Source organism: Chelonoidis abingdonii, chromosome 1 (assembly GCF_003597395.2).
Source record: "Chelonoidis abingdonii isolate Lonesome George chromosome 1, CheloAbing_2.0, whole genome shotgun sequence".
Lineage (NCBI taxonomy): Eukaryota > Metazoa > Chordata > Testudines > Testudinidae > Chelonoidis > Chelonoidis abingdonii.
Genome location: NC_133769.1, coordinates 291,912,274 through 291,933,857, shown reverse-complemented (window position 1 = coordinate 291,933,857; position 21,584 = coordinate 291,912,274). Strand labels below are relative to the sequence as shown.

Genomic DNA, 21,584 nt, shown 5'->3' with positions numbered 1-21,584 from the left:
TTGATTTGCGTTGCGCCCAGCCCAGCGCGATTTCAGCCAGGGCATCATCGATGTCAGCGGACAAGTACAGAGGGGAGAGATTAACACCGTAGTCTCATTGCCAGTTTCTCCGGCCATGTAGCCGGTACAGAATGGACCGGTTAACCATCTCTAGCTATCATTGGCAAAGGCACCGTAGAATCGTGCTGTGTAGACATGGGGTATCGCCTCGTCTGTCCGCGCATCTAGTACAAACATACGGCCGCGAGGAAAAAAAACATGAACCGGGCTCCAATGGTTGCGTTGCTATGGCGTCTGCCAGGGCAATCAGGGAAAAACAGCCTGGAAGGATTGATCAGCTGTGTTTTTCCCGCGGAGAGGAAGTCTGAATGAAATTTACACCACGAACACGTGCGACAAATCAATGATTCAACACTTTCCGAATTCCAAGGGGGGGCGGTGGGACCTGGGGAACTATGGGATAGCTACGGAAGAGCTACTCCAATGCAACGCTTCAGAAATCGACGGTTAGCCTCGGACCATGGACGCACAAGGCCAAATAACTGTGCCTGGTGTGGCCGCATGAAATCGAATTTATATCATCAGTTTTATAAAACCAATTTTAGCTAATTCGATATTATCCCGTAGTGTAGACGTGGCCTAGGGATATTTATGTTGTGGGACAGGGGAGGAAGGGCAAAATAACACCTACCCTATTCTTGCACTATATCCTAGAAGTACAGACTACTTGATGCTTGCTTCTGTGCTTTAACTTGGATATTCGATAGTTCACTGCTGGCTTGACACTGGATATTTCCCTTTTTGTCTTTAATGCTTCTAATGTGCATGTTGGCTGATAATATTTGCTTTTGTAATGGCAATCAATACTAAAATGGTGAAATTATACTTCGTCAAATATTAACAACACAAAGGTGCATATGTTGCTTCAGATATGGCAATGCTAGTTTAACGATTTGCTTTTTAATTTTATCTTTTATGTTTTATCTCCCTCAAACTTGACAGATGTATGTATTTTTCAAATTAGGTACAAACACCAAATATTTGGAAAGGTCCTGGAATGTCAGTGATTCACAGAAGGGGTCTCAGAAAGAGCGTGCCCCATCTTCAGCAGAAATAGAGAGACAACATATCCTCCAGGAAATGAGGAAAAAAACATCACTACATACTGACAACAGCTGGATTAGACAGCGTAGTTCTAGTGTGCATAAGGACCCTGTTAATCTACAGAAGAATACAATGAAGAGGTAGGACTCTTTTTGAAAATTGTAAACTGAACTTTGCCTCTAGATAAATATTTAGTTTTGGGGCATTCGAGTGTTGCTTTGCGGCACAGATTGTAGAACCAGTAAAGATTTTGAGCTCATTTGAGTCACAGCATAGTGGGGTAAAACTTGCTTGTGTTACAGCTGAGATCAAATATTTGCAAGTACGGAGTATAAAGGTGTTGTTGTATGGACTGTAAATACTTCCTCATTTGCTTATTTCTCCTTTGAGGTACCAGTAATGTGAATTAATGATTAATGTGCCTTGTTATTTGCACATCTATTTGAGAACCTTGGTAATTTAATTTGTTGTGAAATAAAGCTTAAATATAGGTTCTGAAGAGTAATTTTCAGTAATTTCTAACACACACAAATATCTTGTAGGAAAGTTCAGAATTTCTGTGTATGTTGCTTGTGTAGAGTCTAAACGTTGGGTTTGTCACATAGGAAACAGTAAGATATCAGTTATGAGGTTATAGTTTTGCCAACAGGTGGTTTCTGAACAATGTGACTATCTAATGAGGGGAGGGATTCATCTATTTTAGAACTGGTATCCCTTAAAGAAAAATACAAACACCACCACTGTCTGGTGTCATTACTAAATAAAAACAATTTGATTTCGTTCACTCTGATAAAGCTGTAATGAAGTGTATTTGCTGTTATCTTTAGTGCTTTACCCTTACCTTCTTTGGTCATTTTTTCCCCCTAAGGCTAGTGATATCCAGTTATGATAAATAGTTTGCCACTTCAAATATTTTTAATAAAGGAATATAATAAAATATTCTTCAGGTTATAAAAAATAATTATGCTTAGAAAATCAACCTTTAAAATAGATATGGTGAATATTTTGATACCCCGTGTAAAGTGAAAACTTAAATATTTCCTTTTTGTAAAATCAAAGCATGATAAAGGGTTAGTTCAGGGGTAGGCAACCTATGGCACGCGAGCTGATTTTCAGTTGCACTTACACTGCCTCCGGTCCGGCGGGCTCTGCATTTTATTTTAAATTTAAATGAAACTTCTTAAACATTTAAAAAATCTTATTTACTTTACATACAAGAATAGTTTAGTTATATATTATAGACTTACAGAAAGAGACCTTCTAAAAACTTTAAAATGTATTACTGGCACGCAAATCCTTAAATTAGGTGAATAAATGAAGACTCGGCACACCACTTATGAAAGGTTGCCAACCCCTGGGTTAGTTCATAAGAAGATACGTTTCTGGGCAGTAATATTCTGCACATAACAATTATACATTTCAGAGGTGAATCGTTAGATAATCTTGATTCTGCAAGAACAAGTTCATGGAGACATTCACCTTGGACGAATCAATCTTCCTTTTCCACATCATCTGGTCAAGATTTTGGTCGCTCTGCTGTTCCACTAGTGTCTACTTCGAACCGAGCTTACATGCGTACCCCCTCCTCCAGTGTAGCACCTCCTTCAGCCAGCTCTGGAAGATCAGCCACTTCTTCCCACACTTTCCCCTCAGCACCTTCTTCTGTACCGCGTGCTCAGTCTCCTACCTCTGCTTCCCAATCAGGAGCCCAGCAGCGGAACAAGTAAGTAGTTGCCCATCTGTTGAAAATTTGTAAATTGCCTGCTGAACTGTGGACACTCTCATATAGTAGTTGCAGCAGAGGAGTTGGAACTAATGAGTCTTTTACAAGCTTTGCCACTGGCTGGCTTTGATCTTAAACAAGCTACTTGATCTCTTAGTACTGGAGTCTGATTGTGTGTGAAACAGTATAATTATGTTGTTTAATTATATTATATTGTATAATATTCCACATTGGAGTGTTGTAAAACTTAATATTTGAAAAGTGCCTTGAGTTATCTAGCTGAAAGGCACCATAGAAGGACAGTGTTATCACTTTCATGTTTCTCATAGCTCTTCAGAAAATTTTCCAGGGTTTTGTTGCTACTGGTAAAGAGAAGATGAAGCAATACATCTTTAGTCACTCAACTCAAAATTATTTATGGGTTACAAAAATGATGAAAAGTCTCCTTGTACTTTCCAGAAATCACTTCTGACATTTATTGGTTTTGCAAGAATCTTCTGTTTAAAAAATAAATACATAACATTTTAAGACTCACATTTTATTGACCACATCTCTCTCGCTAACATGCGGTCAACATCGTCTCAGGGAACTCTCAGAAATGTTCATGGCTAGTGATCCTGGGTAATTGTAGGATAGGTCATTTCTTTTAAATTTTAATCCAGAAAAGGAAGTACTTAAAGTTCATTTTGGAGTGAAGATAACCATGCTCTCTCATGTTTTTAAAACTTTTTTTAAACGTGTATATAAGATTTTGGAAACTCATGCACGCACAGTTACATGCAATAGGTATAATGAGACCATTCCAAAAGCATTCCTTCACCCTTCCTAGCTCTAGTGTTCATGAACATGCTGACAAATTGATGAATTTTTTTAAAAGCTAGACTACTTAATTTTTTTTTTAATAGTGTAAGAAAATGACCCTTTTAAAAATGGCTGCTTCTTTTGTTCTCTTCCATTTTTAGATTTCAGATAATCTGGTTGGCCCATGGAAATTGACCTCTATAAGGCACATGTTCAAAGGAGTTAATATAATGTATGTCCAGAACCAGACTTCAGTTATCTAACAAGCTACAGAGGGTGGTACTTGGCAAAGGTTTCAGTAAAGTGTACCCCTAATAATACTTTCTTTCAGATAAGAAATGAGACAGGAGAACAAAAACTGTGTCACTAGTTTCCAAGCTTAGAAATATCTGTTTTTGATTCCTCTTCAACTAGCATTTAACATGATAAAATAGTGTGCAAGAATGCAACATAAAATCTTATGTTCACTTCTGTTTTGTCTGTTTCTGTATATTTTTTCTCATTTAAATTTTAGATTTTTATAGCTTACAGATTTAATTACATAATATTAATTTTGATGTTTTTCCCCCAATAACCTAATTTTCCATTCATAACTGCAGCACATAGTCCTCTCTTTCAGTGCTTTCTCTCATGACATCATGTTCTTGATCACTTTCATCTGTATTTTAAACCTTTTCAAGTGGTTTTGAGGACTTGAGCCACATTCTTGTTCTGTATCTAGGTCAGTCAGTGGGAAGAAAATATGTTCATACTGTAATAACGTTCTGGGCAAAGGAGCAGCCATGATCATCGAATCTCTTGGTCTTTGTTATCATTTACGTTGTTTTAAGGTGAGAGCTGGAGAAACACGGTGAAGAACGGGAACTAACTTGAAGCACGCATGGCTACTTGGAGTTCTGGTTGTAAAGGCTCTACTAATCAAATGCTACTAGCTCCACTCATGTTGTGTGCTACATGCATATATCCATGCAACAGTCCTATCCACAGGCATTAAGCATTCACCTTAATACTACTCCTTGGATTGTTATTAAAGTTTTAACATTTACACTCCAATTTTCACTTCTTAAAAAAAAGCATTTTCAGAAAATGCTAAGCCACCTGCCCTCTGAAAATCAGGCTACTTTATGGTGTGTCAAGTTGGACACCCAAAAATTGAGTCTGCTAAAATCACTGGTCACTTCTGAAAATCTTGCCACTTTGCCATAAACCCCTTAGTGAGGAACAACACACAAATGCACTGCTCCAGGAATAGATGAGAAACTAGATAAAACTTGTGTGTCTGGTCATTGGTTCCCCCCAGGCTGAAGAGAAGAAGTGATCTGTGCCAGCTGAGTTGGGTGGCATGTTGTAGGGGAAGGAGCCAAGGCTCCACCTACTTCTGCATAGAAGGAAGAATAGTAATCCACACAAGCAGCTCTCTGCTGCCTTTCCTTCATGTTATTTTCTGCTACATGGGTAGTCAGCACAGAGAAATTACTCTTTTGCGCTGGCATGTAGGAGGAATTATGATCTCTCCCAAAGGCAATTGTTTTAGGATTAGTGCACCATTGAACAAAGTAGTGCAGTTGAATTTATTGTTTTAGATGTTATATAAGGGCTTTTATGAATGTGTGTAAGGGCCTGTCGAACAACTGAATGAATATATCTTAATTCTAGAAACTTTTTATCTCCTGATATCTTTGCTAGATGCCATCTCACTTTAGCATTTTTCACAGAGGCTACAAAACCTTAACCCCCTTGTTCTGTAGTGTTCATTTTATTTTCTAAATCCAGCATGCACATACTATGAACGGTGATACAAAGACAATCCATCCAGATACCATGAGGTTTATATGTGCATATGTCGCCTCTGTCTACTTGGAGATTCAAGAGCTATTGCTTAGTTCCTGCTATAGCAATGCATTGTTCACCCACTATGCTTAAGCATTTTAATATTAGCATAAGAAAGGGTGGCAAGAATTCTGTTTTGGCAAAATGAAGGAATCTGAAGCTCCCAAGAATTCTTTTAAATTGTGCATACACACTTAGAATAATTGGGCATAAATGCTTCCTGTCTTGAAAATCAAGGTAGCAGAATGAAAAGCAGATAGTGTTGCATGGAATCTGCAAGTGGCACACACGAATGTTCTGTGCCAAAATTGCTGTTGCCGTTTCAACAACAAGTTATTTCATATTGTGCCATTTTTTAAATTTTGTGTCAGAGAAATTGAAGCTTAAACAAGATTTCATGAGCTAATCTCTGAATCATTTCTTTTTTATATGTTTAGAATGTGCATCTCTATTAGTTTGCTAGTCATCACCTTTAAATGGTCTCCCCTAGTTGGCTGCATTTTAATCTGCAAATCATATGTTTGCTTTTGGTAATTTGGGTTTATGCTTCAAGCTTCACTGTTTTTTACTATAAGCTGCTTCTCAATATGTTGTCTCCCACTGTTTGTAACAAGTTGCTAATTATTGGTGTTTAATACAGTGCGCAGCTTGTGCACGTGACCTTGGAGGCTCACACTCAGGAGCTGAAGTCAGGATCCGAAACAATGAACTCTTCTGCAACGACTGCTATGTCAGATTTAAAAGTAAGGAGACCAAACTATAATAAGTGTGTGAAAACTTTATTTTCTACTCTTGCTCTGGGGCTGCCAGAGTCTGCCTACTGCTGTACTTAACAAAGACTCTTGTGTTTAGTGCTAACTTGGTATATTAGTGAATTGATTCATAAAGGTTTCATTTCTGTTTCTCTTTGTGGGTTGTACTCTCCACTTCCTTAACATACTGTGCAATGATTTACCACCCCGTTATTATAGATTTGCTTCATTCTTTACAAATCTGGGAAAGTGGCCCCTTAGGGTATGGCTACCCTGCAATCAGAAGTGTGACTGCAGCATGTGTAGACGTAGCTGAGCTAGCTTTGATCTAGCTAGCTTGACTAACAATAGCAGTGAAGCCACAGAATCACAGACTAGCCACTTGGGTGGTCCTGGATGGGGTGTACAGCCCATACTGCAGCCCTTGCTTCTGTGGCTTCACTGCTATTGTGACTGCAATGTGCTCAAAAAACACCTTTTGGTTGCAAAGTGGGTATACCTTTAAAGTCATTGCTGTACACTAAATAAAAAATCAGTCATGTTGCAAAATTGCATCTACTTATAAAACAGATCTATGCACATACTAGGAAAATCCTAGGTTTATCCTAATTATAGGATGTGGTTACTATCTCCAAAGCTACTCTTTTGAATTATAGCCTCATGATTGGTTATTAATTTGGGAGGATTAGATCAGCAGTGGATTGATTTACTTGCAGGTTTTAATTAAAGGATGCAGTATAGAATTTTTTCTTTATTCCCATTTACAAAAATTCTAACTTAATGACCTTGGTGCTGGTGCTTTGAATAAAAAACATTTTTCTCTTTGCTGCTGCATAAAGTGCTAGACAACTCCTTAATTCTGAGGAGAGTTCTCTACCCAGAGCTTCCTATATCACTACTTTTATGTGACAAACCTAAGCTTCTTTAAATTAATAATTTTGAGAGGGGTGTCAGAGTTTCTAAGAATGAATGATAGAGAGACAAGCACTCCAGCTTTTCCATTTAAATTTTGGCCTGTATGGCTTACTGAGGTTTGGAAAGCAATGGGGATATCCTGGGCTACAAGTTGTGAGCTGAACCCACAGGTCTTTTCTGGATGGGGGAGGTTCAGCAAGAGGAAGGGGAAAGTGCTGGTTCCTTTGTTTCCAGATTGGAGGGTTTTTTGTATGTGTTTTTGAAAAACAATTGTGATGCTTCTGCTAAAGAAACCATTTCTTGTCACATTTGCTCTTGCTGACTTATATTTGATCACTTCTCCTCTTTGGGGAAAATTGCTGTTAACTGATATAACACTGGCATTAAGAAAATCTGTGGATTCCAGACTATAGCTAGCCAGTATTTGAGTGGTGATGGAAAATTTGCTGCTGTGGATGAGGATGAAGTGCCCCTGCTAATTTTTAAATCTGAGATCTACCTGTAGTATTCTGGTCCTCAAAGCTGTGGTGACATGTAGCCATCCCCGGACAGAATTACTCTGGAGTGGGTCTCCTCTTCACCCTTCTTAAAGACCTGGAGGGTAGTTTGGAGCAAGGGAGCTCTCATGTAGGTTTACTGTAGGATTCTAACTTGTTACCCAGTTCAGTGTGTATGTTAAGCCACTGAAAGGGTAAGTCAGAGGAGAGGGCTCTATATCTTCACCGCTTTTCACCCCATCAGTGGAATGAAATGAATAACACATGTGACTGTGTGATTACTTAAGAGAAATATTATGCATAGAGTGCCAGTGCTCCTGGATCTGCAACAGAGACCAATTTGCATCCACGTGTACTCTTAATTTTAAGATAATAAGTCCAGTTCTCTGAACCTGGATACCTGAGAAGCTGCCTTTCCCACAGGATGTTGTTACAGCAGTTGTGATCAGTGGAGGCACTTGAGCTAGACCTCATCCTATTGTAGACATGAGAGTGCTGTTTATAGTGCACTCTCTATAAAAGGGCATTGACTCTGGAATTGATTAGTCTCTTCCGTCCTTTTTGGTCTGTAACTGTCATAAACAGATAGCTAAGAAATCACGGAGCTGTGCACCAGCTTTGCCCCATTGTTCTCAGCCACCCCAGGACGCACTGAACAGGCATACCACTCCATTGACACAGGTAATGCTCACTATATTAGAACACCACCCTATCCGGTGTCTCCTTACGCCAAGCTCGCTATAGAACGGGAGATCCAGACATGCTACAGATGGGTTGAATACGCTCATCTACCAGTGCATGGGCATCTCCAGTGGTCTGGTACCCAACCAGATGGGGAAATACGCTTTTGCGTGGAATACTGTAAGCTAAATGCGGTTAACTCGTCCAGACAACTATCCAATGCCACGCCACATGCCCAGTTCATCTCTATATAGACTTACACAGTGTACTGGCAAGTACCGCAGTAATGAACCTGCCAGGTTTTAAATGGAATTTAGATGAACCTGCCAAGGAAAGGTCAGCATTCGTCACCATGCAGGGTGTATGAATTTAATGTACGTCCTTTCGGGCTGCGAAATGGACACCGCACCTTCCAAGGCTGGTAGATGGTCTATAGCGGACTGGGAGAATATGCAGTTGCCTACCTCAATGATGTGGCCATTTTTCAGACTCCTGGCCTGAACACCTAGTACACCCTGGAAAGGTCTTAGCGCATCAGGCAGGCAGGACTAACTGTAAGGCCAAAAAGTCAAATCGGCCAAAACAAGTGACTTACCTGGAACATCAAGATGGGTCGAGGAACCATAAACCCCCTACAGGCCAAGGTGGGATGCTATCAAAAGTGGCCGTGTCCAAAGTCAAGAACACAGGTCCAATCCTTCCTTAGCTGACCTTTCTCTTCCCTCCCCTGTTATAGTAGTCGACTATAGTGCGCATTTCAGATGGAAACCCTGTAACAGAACTTACACGCCGCATGACCTCCGCACTCTGAGATAGACAGCCTCGCTGACTGAACGCTGTGGCTATAGGGGCTATGTCCATTAGCAGCTTATCCCGCCGAGCTGGGCGGAGTAGTCAAGGATGTGTGTAACTCCACCGACTTAAGGCATGTTTCCGCGAGTTTAAGATCGCGCTCGCCGTCGTCCCTTAATGCGGTCCACTGGCGACTCTTGACCGTGTGGCCATATACACACAGATGCATTCGAGCTCTCCTGTTTGCCGTGGAGATGGGTGCCGTTACCGATTGAGCGTGACCTAGAGATTTTCGATCGAGAACCCAGTGTAACCTCCCTCGCTCGCTGGTTTTAGTGACGCTTCAGCAAGTCAACTTGATTCTCGTGAACTTATCTTCTGGTGATATCTGCCTCTACGCTCGCACTCTGGTGTATAGGTCGCTCCTAGCAGTCCGTATGCACGAACAAGATCCGCCTTCGACCTGAGCCTAGTAATATAGTTGCCAGCTCGGTCGTTAGCTTCTCCTGGAAGTGCATCCTTCCGCTGCTGTCTCGTCTGTCGCGTTGAGGGAAGTTCTGTCATAGTCCAGTGAAAAGGAATGCTTACACCATTGTGTTCACGCCCTGTCTAAAGCTAACCTCCCTCACCGAATCTCTGGGGCGTGCCAGGCTATTGCTCAGCTTCTCAGTATATCTGCCCATGCTGCGTCTTCAATGTGTCTCTTCAACTGCATTAATGGGGAACAACTCAAGAAACTGTCTCTCCATATGGGTTAGCTCTCTTCCGAAGATTTTTTATAGGTGTTAGGACTTCTCAAACACATTATTATCAGGAGTCCTTGTTTAATGATAACGTTACAGTAAGAGCGTTGTAATGCCATTGCTCACAATGGCGCTGGTGATCGGAGCTCTAGAATACAGATGGAGTCTCTTCTGTCAAGGTGTGATACTTGGGATGTAGTATATCGGTGTGTACCTTTACTTAATATACTTATATTACTGTAATAGGTAGACATTTTGACCCTTTTTTATATGCTGATATCTGCTCGCTACTTTAATAGTTTTAGTAGTTCTGATCTATCAGTAAAATTACACTGTTTCGCCATGGAATGTGTGTTCGTGCGCACACCTCAAGTGTTGCGTGAAGGTTTGATCTCTAACAATAACAAGGTGGTCCGTATCAAAAGCCACCCAGTGACTCGTCTATAGGTTTACTATGTTTTCCTTCTTTTCTTAAATTATGTTTAAATTAAGGGTAAACACACACTTCTCATTTTCTTGCCCCCAGAGGTATACCAATTCAGCGAAAATCCTGTATTTTTCCTTAATAGTTTCTTAGGGAGGTGAAATTTTGGTGGTGCTTGTCGTTCCTTTTGTCTGTCTTCTCTGGTTTGCTGCTTCTTCTCGGCTTTGAGAGTGTAATCTTTCTCTCTTTCAACGTCTCTGCTAAATCTCTGTTTGCCTAAGTCTTGCTTTAATGTGCTCTCAAAGCTCTAGAAAGATCACGTTTATAGTTCCTTATTTTCTTTTTTTTTGTATTTTACCTCATAGTGTGTGTAGTTGCTGAATGTTTTATATGGTGTAATATTCTTTTGAATGGCTGTTTATTCATTTTTTCTTTTTAATCATTGACCCTGTTATATTGTCAACCTTTGATAATAATCATTTTTATGTCTTTTCCCCTTTTTTTTATATAAAGCTTTCTTTTTAAAACCTGTTTGAGTTTTTCTCTGGTTAAGGCTAAGGAACGAAGGGAGGGAGAAATCTCTTTGTGTTAGATTGACTAGGTTTGAATCTGCATAGCCTCTGGATGAGGGGGAGAGACACTTGATCTCTCTGGGTTTGTGTTTCAAGGACTTGAAACAGTATCCCCTAGGGCCATCCAGGGAGGAGAAGCTGGGGAGGAAAAAAAGAAGAGACAAGGGGAGGGGGTTATTTCCCTTTGTTGTAGACTCAGGGCATCTGAGTCTTGGGGTCCCCCAGGGAAGGTCTGGGGAGACCAGCATGAGACAGGCACTGTAATTCCTGTCTGGTGGCAGTGCTATCAGATCTAAGCGGGTAATTAAGCTTAGAGGATTTATGCTAGGCACCCACATTTTGGACGCTAAGGTTCAGAATTGGGATTTATGCTTATGATAGTAACAACCTGTAATTTGTGAAACTTCCAGACATACTGTACAAATGGCCCATTTTCTTCCTTATATGTTTGGGTAAAAGGTTGGTTAAGAACCTTGGAATGGTAAATTGTAGGATTATTATGATAGTGACATGTAAAATAAACAACTTTGTACAATATATTTACTTGTAATATTTTTTTAATATTGCAAAAGCAGCAGAGTATTGGATGGATACTTTTTAAATGTTAATTGAAAAGATTTGTGATTATTAAGGGCTTAGCTATCTAGCAAACATTTATTTGACAAAAAATAAAAACCTGACCCTGACACCCCTCCCCCCCAATATTTTTGACTGAGAACAAGTTTTAAAATGATATTTTTGGGTGGATTGTATACACCATTGAAAATCCATTTGTTTTAAATGGGAATTTAGATTTACTATCACAGTATAACCAGTGTTGTTGTTGATTATAGTTTGCATATTGATTCTATCTTGTATTTAGATGTAAAAGGAACTGCAAACAGATATTGATTAATGATATTATTTTGACAGACATTTTTTAACTCAATATCTTACATTTACTAAAACACTCCAATAAACTCTTCCTTAATTAAAACTTTTTTCTATTTCTCCAACAGCTGGACAGCCAACCGCCATGTGAAGCAACCATAAATATGAAACCATTGTTGCAGATAGAAGAGGAGGTGGTTGCTGGTGATGTAGATTTATAAATATGTATTTTGTTTGTGTTTTTTAAGGGTAACTTTTTTGCCTGTCTAGATTATGTAGAAGATGCATTGTATCTTTCATTCAACTTTAGTTATTTATGAGAATGTAATCACAAGAAGGAAATCTCTTGGGGTAGGGGGGGAACACATTCACTTTTTGAGTTCAATATACTAAAAAGCACAAGGGAGAACAAACATTTATCAGTAATAACTTCAAAACATCTTTGAGGCTGATAATCAACTAGCAGAGTTTCAAATGGTATATGAAGAGGGTATTTTGTTTATGTTCTTAAATGAGCACTATTGAAATAGTTAATATAAATATGTATTTGTAATTGCTGTCTTTATTTTTGACATATGCTACGAAGTGAATTCTCTAGAATAATATGAAGCTGCATTAAAATGTACACCAAAATGTTTGCTTTCTGTATTCTGGTTTCTAAAACTGTTTACTATTTGCTTTTTGAAAATAAAATACAAAGTATAGTCTGTTTGCTTGCTCAGTGGTGATGGCATAAAGTTTTCCATAAGAACAATGGAACCAGTTTGGAGGAAAGGGGTTTCTCTCTTCTTTATTATTGAAAAATATAACTATCATTTTCCCCTCAAACAAGTTAATCCAGAAAGTGGAGAATTTTTTGTTGAATTCCAGTATATTTGTAAATAAATGTTCTGATGCTGCATTTATTAGGTATTTCCTTCTCTTTCCTGCCTGTCAAAATATCCAGGGCCATGAATGGTGCATAGGGTGAATTTGCTGAACAATAAATGAGTGTATGAATTTTTGTTTTGGTAAAACATTTCTTGTTTAATATTTACAATGCCACCATGCAGGCACAGAGCCACCAGTGGCTCACTTCTTGCTATATGCTGTTTCACTCACTCCAGATTTAAATGTAGTAGCCTGTTTTCCCCTGTCAAGCTCCATTTGTTTTTTCTTTTCAAATCTTAGTAAAAGTGACCTGACTGAATGTGTGTGTTGCATAACATGTGCTAGTTAATAAGGATAGTTGGAAGCTTAGCTGAAAAGTTTTGTTGGGGCCACCAGGCTCTTCAGAGAGGGTTCCTGAACTTCACTAAATTGCTGCTGCTGCATTAGAGAACTCTGGTGGGATGTGTACTATGCAATTGTGGACAGTGGTTCTCAACATTCTTTTTTTGTTGTCAATGACCCAAAGTGGTAGAAAAATAATAGTTACCAGTCATACTGCACAGTCCTTGGCACGTGCAACAATACGTAGGATTTGGCTCACAGTTTTTTTGACCATTTGGTGGGTTGCCTCAAAAAAAGAGTGGTGGGGGGGAGGCACAGACTCAAGTCTTGGGTAGTACCACATCAAGGGGCACCAAATCCCATGTCAAAGCCCCCAAAATGTTTCTTCATCTGAATGGGCTCTGAACTTAGCTAGGATAAGGAGAGGGTGAGGGTGGTGTAGAGAGAGAGGCTGCAGCAGAAGGAAGCAGGGGAGGGATCCTTCAATAAAGGAGATGTCACCTTTTCTTAAACTGAGCACAAATCTAGGCAGTAATTTTCCTCCATTTTATCAAGTGCTGTTTATCTTTTTATCTTTTTTCACCAACATTCTAGCTTCACTCAGGGCCGGCTCTAGCCATTTCGCCGCCCCAAGCACGGCTGCACGCCGCGGGGGGCACTCTGCTGCTCACTGGTCCTGCAGCTCCGGTGGACCTGCCACAGGCGTCCCTGCGGAGGGTCCACTGATCCCGCGGCTCCGGTGGAACATCCGCAGGCACGTCTGTGGAAGGTCCACCATAGCTGCGGGACCAGTGGACCCTCCACAGGCACGCCTGCGGGAGGTCCACTGGAGCCGCGGGACCAGCCTGTGGGAGGTCCACCGAAGCCGCCTGCCGCCCTCCCGGCAACCGGCAGAGCACCCCCAGCGGCATGCCGCCCCAAGCAGGCGCTTGGCGCGCTGGGGCCTGGAGCTGGTCCTGGCTTCACTGAACTTTCTCCTCAACTTCTGTTTGATTCTTGACCCAGATAATTGCCTACAAATCTTACTATGTATTGTTTAATAAAAGGTTTCCTTTAGAAATACCTGACCACACTGAAGCTTATAAATTGCCTGTTCTGCTGTCCTTATGGACCTATTGACTTTGACTTCATACATTTGGTATACAACGTAAGTGCTTTCAAGGAAACAGGGATGACAAGGCTAGTGCATGCTAAAGCTCTTTATCGTACTGACCAGTAAATGTGGGTCTCATTGCAATAAGAAGTAATTTGTCATACTGTAGATGAGCAACAAGAACTCCAGAAGAGAGCAGTTAAAATTTATGCACTATGTGGCCACTTCTGTTCTCCACACTAGACACATTTGAAACTCAGGCAACTGAATTTATCATCTGACTTTCTTTTATAGTATGGCATTTCAGATTCTGCAAAATTAGATCTTTGCCATTGCTAAAATCTTCTACGTCTGTGAATGGGTTGAGGAACCATCTCTATAATTAAATGTTCCTTTTCTAGGAAAGAAAGTGGAAGCTAATGCCTCCAGCCAAAACTTGGATTATCTACATGCATTTCTTACTTGAAGTCTCTCTAAATTTGACAAGAAACAGTTAATCTAGCCGAGCAAATGAGACTGAGGGGAAGTATGATTGTGCTCTCTAAATATATCGGAGAGATAAATATCAGGGAGGGAGAAGTTATTTAAATTTAAGTATCAATGTTGACACAAGAACAAATGGATATAAACTGATCATCAACAAGTTTAGGCTTGATATTAAATGATTTCTGATCATCAGAGGAGTGAAGTTCTGGAACAGCCATCCCAGGGGGCAAAAAAAAACACTATTTGGCTTTAATACTGAGCTTGATAATTTTATGAAGGGGATGGTATGATGAGACCGGCTACGTATCATTGTGGGCAATCTGTGATTGCTAGTAGCAAATATCCTCAATGACTGGTGATGGGACACTGGATGGGGAGGGCTCTACAGAGAATTCTTTTCCAGGTGTCTGGCTGATGGGTCTTGCCAAAATGCTCACTGTACAACTGATTGCATGTTTGGGGTCAGGAAGGAATTTTCCTGTCAGATTGGCAGAGACCCTGGGTCTTTTTTGCCTTGCTCTGTGGCATGGGTCTCTTGCAGGTTTAAACTGGAGTAAATAGTGGATTCTCTGTAACTTGAAGTCTTTAAACCATGATTTGAGGACTTCAGTAACTCAGCCAGAGTTAGGGGTCTATTACAGGAGTGGGTGGGTGAGGTTCTGTTGCCTGCAATAAGCAGCAGATCCCTTCTGACCTTAAAGTCTGAATCCATGAACTAATGGAAAAAGTCTTTGCATAAATTAAATGGTAGCGCCATCAAATTTTACTGAACAGCATCTCATATAAAAATCTTTAGTCATTTTGCATTTTTTCCACTCTACTTTACTTGAAGGGAAAGAGATCAGAGAGGATCAGGTTAACCACTGGGCACAATAGGCTCTGTTTAGGGCCTTGATTGTAATTCTGCCCCTAGTACCTAGGCCTGAACAAGTTGTCACAGCCTGTCCTTCTAGCCAGCATCAAAGTTTGATATCTGTTCCAGATGCTGCTTCTTCTGCAACTGCTGTTGGGTGGCTCTCTTCATACTGTGTTGAGTGCATGAGCAGAAATCCTCTGCACCGCACACAGCTCACCCAGGAGCTTCAGATTTCACTTCACCTGTTGGACTATTTCCCTTCAATATAATATTGCCCCTATATAAATACATGGTACACCCACATCTTGAGTGCTGCATGCAGATGTGGTTGCCCCATCTCAAAAGGCAATATTGGAATTGGAAAAGGTTCAGAAAAGGGCAGCAAAAATGATTAGGTGTATGGAACAGCTTCCATGAGAGGAGAAATTAATAAGACTGGGACTTTTCAGCTTGGAAAAGAGACAACTAAGGGGGGATATGATTGAGGTCTATAAAATCATGACTTATGGAGAAAGTAAATAAGGAAGTGTTATTTACTTCTCATAATTTAATTTGGTGACCCCAATTCTTTGTGTTAATAGGCAGCAGGTTTAAAACCAACACAAGGAAGTATTTCTTCATACAATGCACAGTCAACCTGTGAAACTCTTTGCCAGAGGATGTTGTGAAGGCCAAGACTATAACAAGGTTCAAAAAAGAACTAGATAAATTCATGGAAGATAGGTCCATCAATGGATATTAGCCAGGATGGGCAGGGATGGTGTTCCTAGTCTCTGTTTGCCAGAAGCTGGGAATAGGCGACAGGGGATCAATCACTTGATGATTATCTGTTCTGTTCATTCCTTCTGAAGCATCTGGCCTTGGCCACTGTCAGAAGACAGGATACTGAGCTAGATGGACCTTTGGTCTGATTCAGTATGGCTGTTATGTTGTTTTTCCACACATACACCCCCTCCATTTAGCTCTTTAAGGAGGAATTGGATTCTTGGGGAGAAAGAAGGCTCAGGGGGAGCAGAAGAGATTAGGAAAGCAAAAAGGAAGGGATGAAAAAATTGGGTGAGAGGAAGGGAATCTGAGCAGGCACAAGATTTGAGAAAGGAGAGATCATGAGGGCTGGGCAAAAAAGATCACTGAGGCCCATTGAGATAGATGTTTGGACAGGAAAGAGGATGGGGGACAGTTTCAGAGGGTCAGGATGTTGATTGGGGTATGGCGTAGGAGCGGGAAGGATCTGGATCAGAAGGAGCCCCTTAAGGAGCATCACAGTATCCAGTAAAAAACGGGAATTGGAGTGATAAGGTGATTTGGGCTGCAGATTGGGTGCAAATCTCTGTGGGGATGTTACTGACCCCACCTCCCAGGACAGTGGACTGTTTTTAGGGCTTCTCTACACACACTTCCTGGTGTAGTGGACTGTTCATGTCTACTGGTGCTTTTTCCCACCCTTCCCCTTATGTGGTGGACTCTGCTGGGCCATTGCTGACCCACCCTTACCCATGACTTGTGAGGCTAATATTCCATCCTGCTCTTCCAAGCAGCAGGTGCAGGTTTGACCACAAAGGTACAGGCTGTGGGGATTCAGTGCAGAATGGAAGACAAATTTTGAAGTTTAACAAAATGGATATACTCTAAAACACAAGATGGCGGTGTTTAAATGAGACTGACATGAAAGAAAAATGCCTGTTTTTAATCAGCTGAAGAATCCTAACATCACCTTTTGAAATTAAAACTGATGTTACTTCCCTGTTAATATTCTACACAGGAACCAGTGCTTGGTCACACTGTAGATCAGCAAGAAGAATAGTAAACCCAAGTGATCGCAGCCTGGAGAAGAGCAAATTAAAACTGTTGCTGTTTTGTAGTACGGTCCAATGTCATCTTCCAATGACTGAGATAGTATCTATGGCTTTTTGTCTAGGGAATGGAACTGTGTAGACATCTCAGTGCAGAAGAATTGCAAATAGCTATTATAAGTGGTGAATAAAAATTAGTTTTATGTAGCAGCTTCATAGTCAGTATCTTAATCTGTTTCCACAATCAGTTATACTCCCAGTACAGTGAGTATTTCCAGGTAAACGGAGCAGCAATCTCTCTCGCAGTCTTGAGTCTTACCACCTGTTGGTATTGTGGATGTGGGATGTTAAGATCAAAGGATGATGCTTGTATCCAGGTTAACTGCCAACTGGGAGCAGAAGAAAGGGAGGAAACTTGACATGCAGTGGCAATTCTCAGTGTGACTTTTGGAAACCCGTGTCCCTAGAAGATAAATCTGCCGCCACCGTTGCTGCTGCTGAAGTATGAGGAAACCATGACTCGAAGAGTCACCAGTTCTAGATCTGCGCCAGCTTTATACTTGTATCTCTGCCAGGCATTAACTGCAGTGTGCAGTTGATCCTGCCACTGAAACTGTGATCTACAGTCAGAGGAGCCTGATAATGGTCTCCAGTTGGGGAGTATTTACGTAAAATATGACATGAAAAGATAAAAATAATCCTAAAACAATTTGTCAGCGTAAATTGACTAATGGTCAGTTCCAAAAATCTATTGTGACATTGTATTTCTAGCTAATAATAAACATCATCTCCAAGTGGAGAAGTTTGAAATATTGTATATGTTTTTAGTTTAACTGGCGAGTGTGTGTCTATGTATGTGTGTATGTATGTATTGTAGAAGAGCTCCGCCCTTGTTCTTGTGGGTCCCACACTTCCAGGTGGTTTATGCTAGCCTCAGAGGCTCACTGCGGCCCTCCACATAACCCTTCTCTCTCTAGGGCCAGGGATACAGTCTACTAAGCCCTTTTCATCATAAGCCAGCAAGGAGGTTGGTGAGAGAACTCCCACAGTCTCTGTTGTCCCAACTGGCTTGTTCTAGAACAGTTTAGCCTCCTGTCCGGACAGGGGCCTGTCTTCCCCTCCCAAGAGGTGTTTCTGTAGTAGTGGGTTGGGGGTAACCTGGGCCCACCCTCTACTCTGGGTTCCAACCCAGGGATCCTAATGGCAGCAGCTGTTGGCAGTTGACCTTTCACGCCAGAGCTGTTACATTTCCCTGGGGCACCTCCCCACACTCTCCGGCTTCTCTCTCTCAACACCTTCTTCACCCTTACCTTAGGGCTCCCTTTCCAATAGCTTGAGGGTATCTTCACTACCCAGCCCTTCAGCTGCACTTCCTCTACTCTGGCTCCATTGGATCTAACTGGAGTAAGGCCTTTTATACTATCCGAGGGGCCTTAATTAGAATCAGGTTTTCATAGTAGCTTAACATCCTCACCTGACTCTTTGCAGGTTAATTGGAGTCAGGTGTTCTCATTAGCCTGGAGCAACCCCTGCTCTGGTCAGTCAGGGAACAAAAAACTGCTTATCCAGTGGCCAGTATATCTGCCATTGACTACTCTGCTGTACCCAACTGGACTGGGTCTATGACAGTATGTATGTGTGTGTATATATACACACACCCAATAAAAGTACCTCCTTTACAATGTATGGATGTATACTGAGGTAGGTAGCCATACTGCTGGGTCTGCTAACAGATGGCCAGGCTTAGCAGACTCTATTACCTGGTGACTCGACTTGGTGCAAGTTACAAGAGCCAAAACAAGGAGGAGGATAGTTCTTTGAAGGAAGTCACTTTGTCAGGTGAGCCATGAAGAAATTTCTCTTTAGGTTGAAACAACAGGATCTATCTTAAACTAGTTCCAGCTAAAAGTTGTTCTCTGAATATCTTTAAACTGACCGGGATCATTACTTAGAAAACGTAAAAGAGCTAGATTCTGCTGTTTCCAAATGGAAAAGTTCAACATCGTTACTGATTGACTGAAGGAATTAATATGTCCTAAGCCAGCTATTTGTGCTGGATTAGCTATGGTTGTTAGCAGTTTTTAATGGATAAGCTGTTATGGCACCAACACAGCTGTGAGCTCAGATTGTTTTAGCCTGGAAGGAAGTGGGAGTTTTTCCACAGTTCTTTTATTTGAGGAAGAGAGGTGGCATTTTTAACAATATATGAAGAGATGTAGAGTCCAAGGGAGAATAATCTGGAGTGATCAGTAGGGTACCCAGTTTAGTAATACTGAAGAATTCTCTTAACAGGCACATCCTACTGGAAAGAAACTTGCCAATTAAGTAGCTGCTAGAGGCAACCAATGTGTTACGCTATGACATATTCACTTTTATGTTATGAATGTGCTTTAACAATTAACATTGTACAAAGCATCAAAAATTTATAAAATATGTGTATATTGAAATGCGTAGACACTTTTTTATGAGCCACAACAGACTGGAAAAAAGAGAGTTCATGGAGTAACAGACTGCCAAGTAGGAGGCTCAAGCTAGGACCCACTAATGCCCAAATATCAGCCACACTGATATGTCTAACCACATAGTTAGACATTTTAAATTGCATTTTCACAAGTAGTCATGTCATAGCAACTGTGTTTAGTCACTGAACTGAAATTTTTCTCAGGCAGTTAACTAAATGTGCCATTTATCAGTGTTCCAGTTTATCTGGTGGTTCTAGGGCAGAAAGTGATAGTTTTTGTTTTTTTTTTGTTTTAAGGGTAGATGGCATGATTATAATCATCTAGTCTCATCTCTTGCAAACCACAAGCCAAAAAAACCTCACCCAATAATTTCTGCATCAAACCCATAACTTCAGTTTAAGCTATAGCAGGATTTCTCAAACGGGTCGCCACTTCTGTAGGGAAAGCCCATGGCAGGCCAGGCCGGTGTGTTTACCACAACTTCCAGCAGCTCCCATTGGCCCAGAGCAGGGATATGCGGCCAGTGGGAGCCACGATCAGGTGGATCTGCGGACGGGGCAGGTAAACACACTAGTCCGGCCGCCAGGGGCTTTCCCTACAGAAGCAGCGACTCCTGTTTGAGAAACCCTGAGCTATAGCGTAGTTTTTAGAAAGATATCCTGTCTTGATTTAAAGACGGCCAGTAATCAAGAATCCACTGAATCCCTTGGTAAATTGTTCCAATAGTTAATTACTCCCACTTTAAAAAATTGTCCCTTGTTTCTAGACTGTGTTCTAGTCTGTTAATCAGCTTTCAACCATTGGATCGATTGTCTTTTTTCTGCTAGATTATAAATAAGCAAGTCATTAATGTCAAAACTATCAATTTTAATTTTTGCATATGCTTATAGAGCTTTTTACTAACATACTTTTTTTTTTTACACTGAAATTTGGAAAACTGGTCACTTCTACTCTGTGCATGTCACTCCATAAAATACACACCAGTGTGTGGTACAGTAAAGTTTTCAAGGGTATGAGTTTAGAATGGCCTCGTGTCTCATGAGTTACATCTCAGCTTGCTGACTTTAAATGCTTGGTTCCGCAATGTTAAACTTACAGGTCTCCTTCAAATCTGACTTAAATTTTAAGTCTATTTGAAATCCGCAAAACAAAATAATCTGAAGACAATTGCATTCTGTAGTTGCAAAGTCCTGAATGTTTAAAACAATCAGTCACATAAACTGAAAGGTCTTTTCAAATGTATGTAATCAGTTTTAAAAACTGGTGAGAAATATTTAAAAGTACATATGTAACTGGCAACTTTAAACATTCACAACAAACTGCTGAAATCATTTTCTTCCACCATGGCTTGAAGTTTAAATCTTAGTAAGATCTGTGAAACAAACCACATTTAAAATATCCTTTGTTCAGAATTTGTAAGGATTCAAACATTTTAAAGCTGACTAGTTGAATTTTTTTCATTAAGACATAAGTATGTCTCAAAATGAAGGAGTGTGGCTGATTTTCATTTCCCAAATGTTCTCAAAGAAGACTCCCTAGGAGGATAAAGGCAGGTTAATATTCTTCTTCCCCTTCCCACCCACTCTTTTAAATCTCCCCTCTATTCCCCAGTAATGGCCACCAGGACTGAGTCTTCTGAAGAAGTTCAGGTTCATCAGGACATAACTCTGAAGTGACAAACTCATTACTACTTGTCTTGTCTTCAGTCGTTAAGGAGAACATTTTATTACCCTACTCTTTATAACAATCTTTTAAATACTTGAAGACTGTTATCATGTCCCCCTTCAATCTTCTTTCCTCCAAACTAAACAAACCCATTTTTTTTCAATCTTTTCCCCTAGTCCATGTTTTCTAGACCTTCAATCATTTTTGGAGAAAGTCCAGAGGAAAACAGCAATTTGTCCACATCTTTCCCAAAGTGTGGTGCTCAGAACTGGACACACAAGACCAGCTAAGGCCTTATTAGTGCTCACTTGAG

The 21,584-nt window shown here is 40.6% G+C and overlaps 1 protein-coding gene across 1 annotated transcript in view; it reads left to right on the top strand.

Annotated features, from left to right (window-relative positions):
- Positions 1-12,609, top strand: part of LMO7 (LIM domain 7) — a 197,996-nt gene extending 185,387 nt beyond the window's left edge. The window contains exons 29-33 of the mRNA XM_075061540.1: positions 1,025-1,244; positions 2,528-2,827; positions 4,350-4,458; positions 6,099-6,201; positions 11,833-12,609. Of these exons, the coding sequence (XP_074917641.1) occupies positions 1,025-1,244; positions 2,528-2,827; positions 4,350-4,458; positions 6,099-6,201; positions 11,833-11,855 (755 nt within the window). The 3' untranslated portion in view covers positions 11,856-12,609. The remainder of the gene's footprint in view (positions 1-1,024; positions 1,245-2,527; positions 2,828-4,349; positions 4,459-6,098; positions 6,202-11,832) is intronic.
- The last annotated feature ends 8,975 nt before the right edge of the window (positions 12,610-21,584 follow it).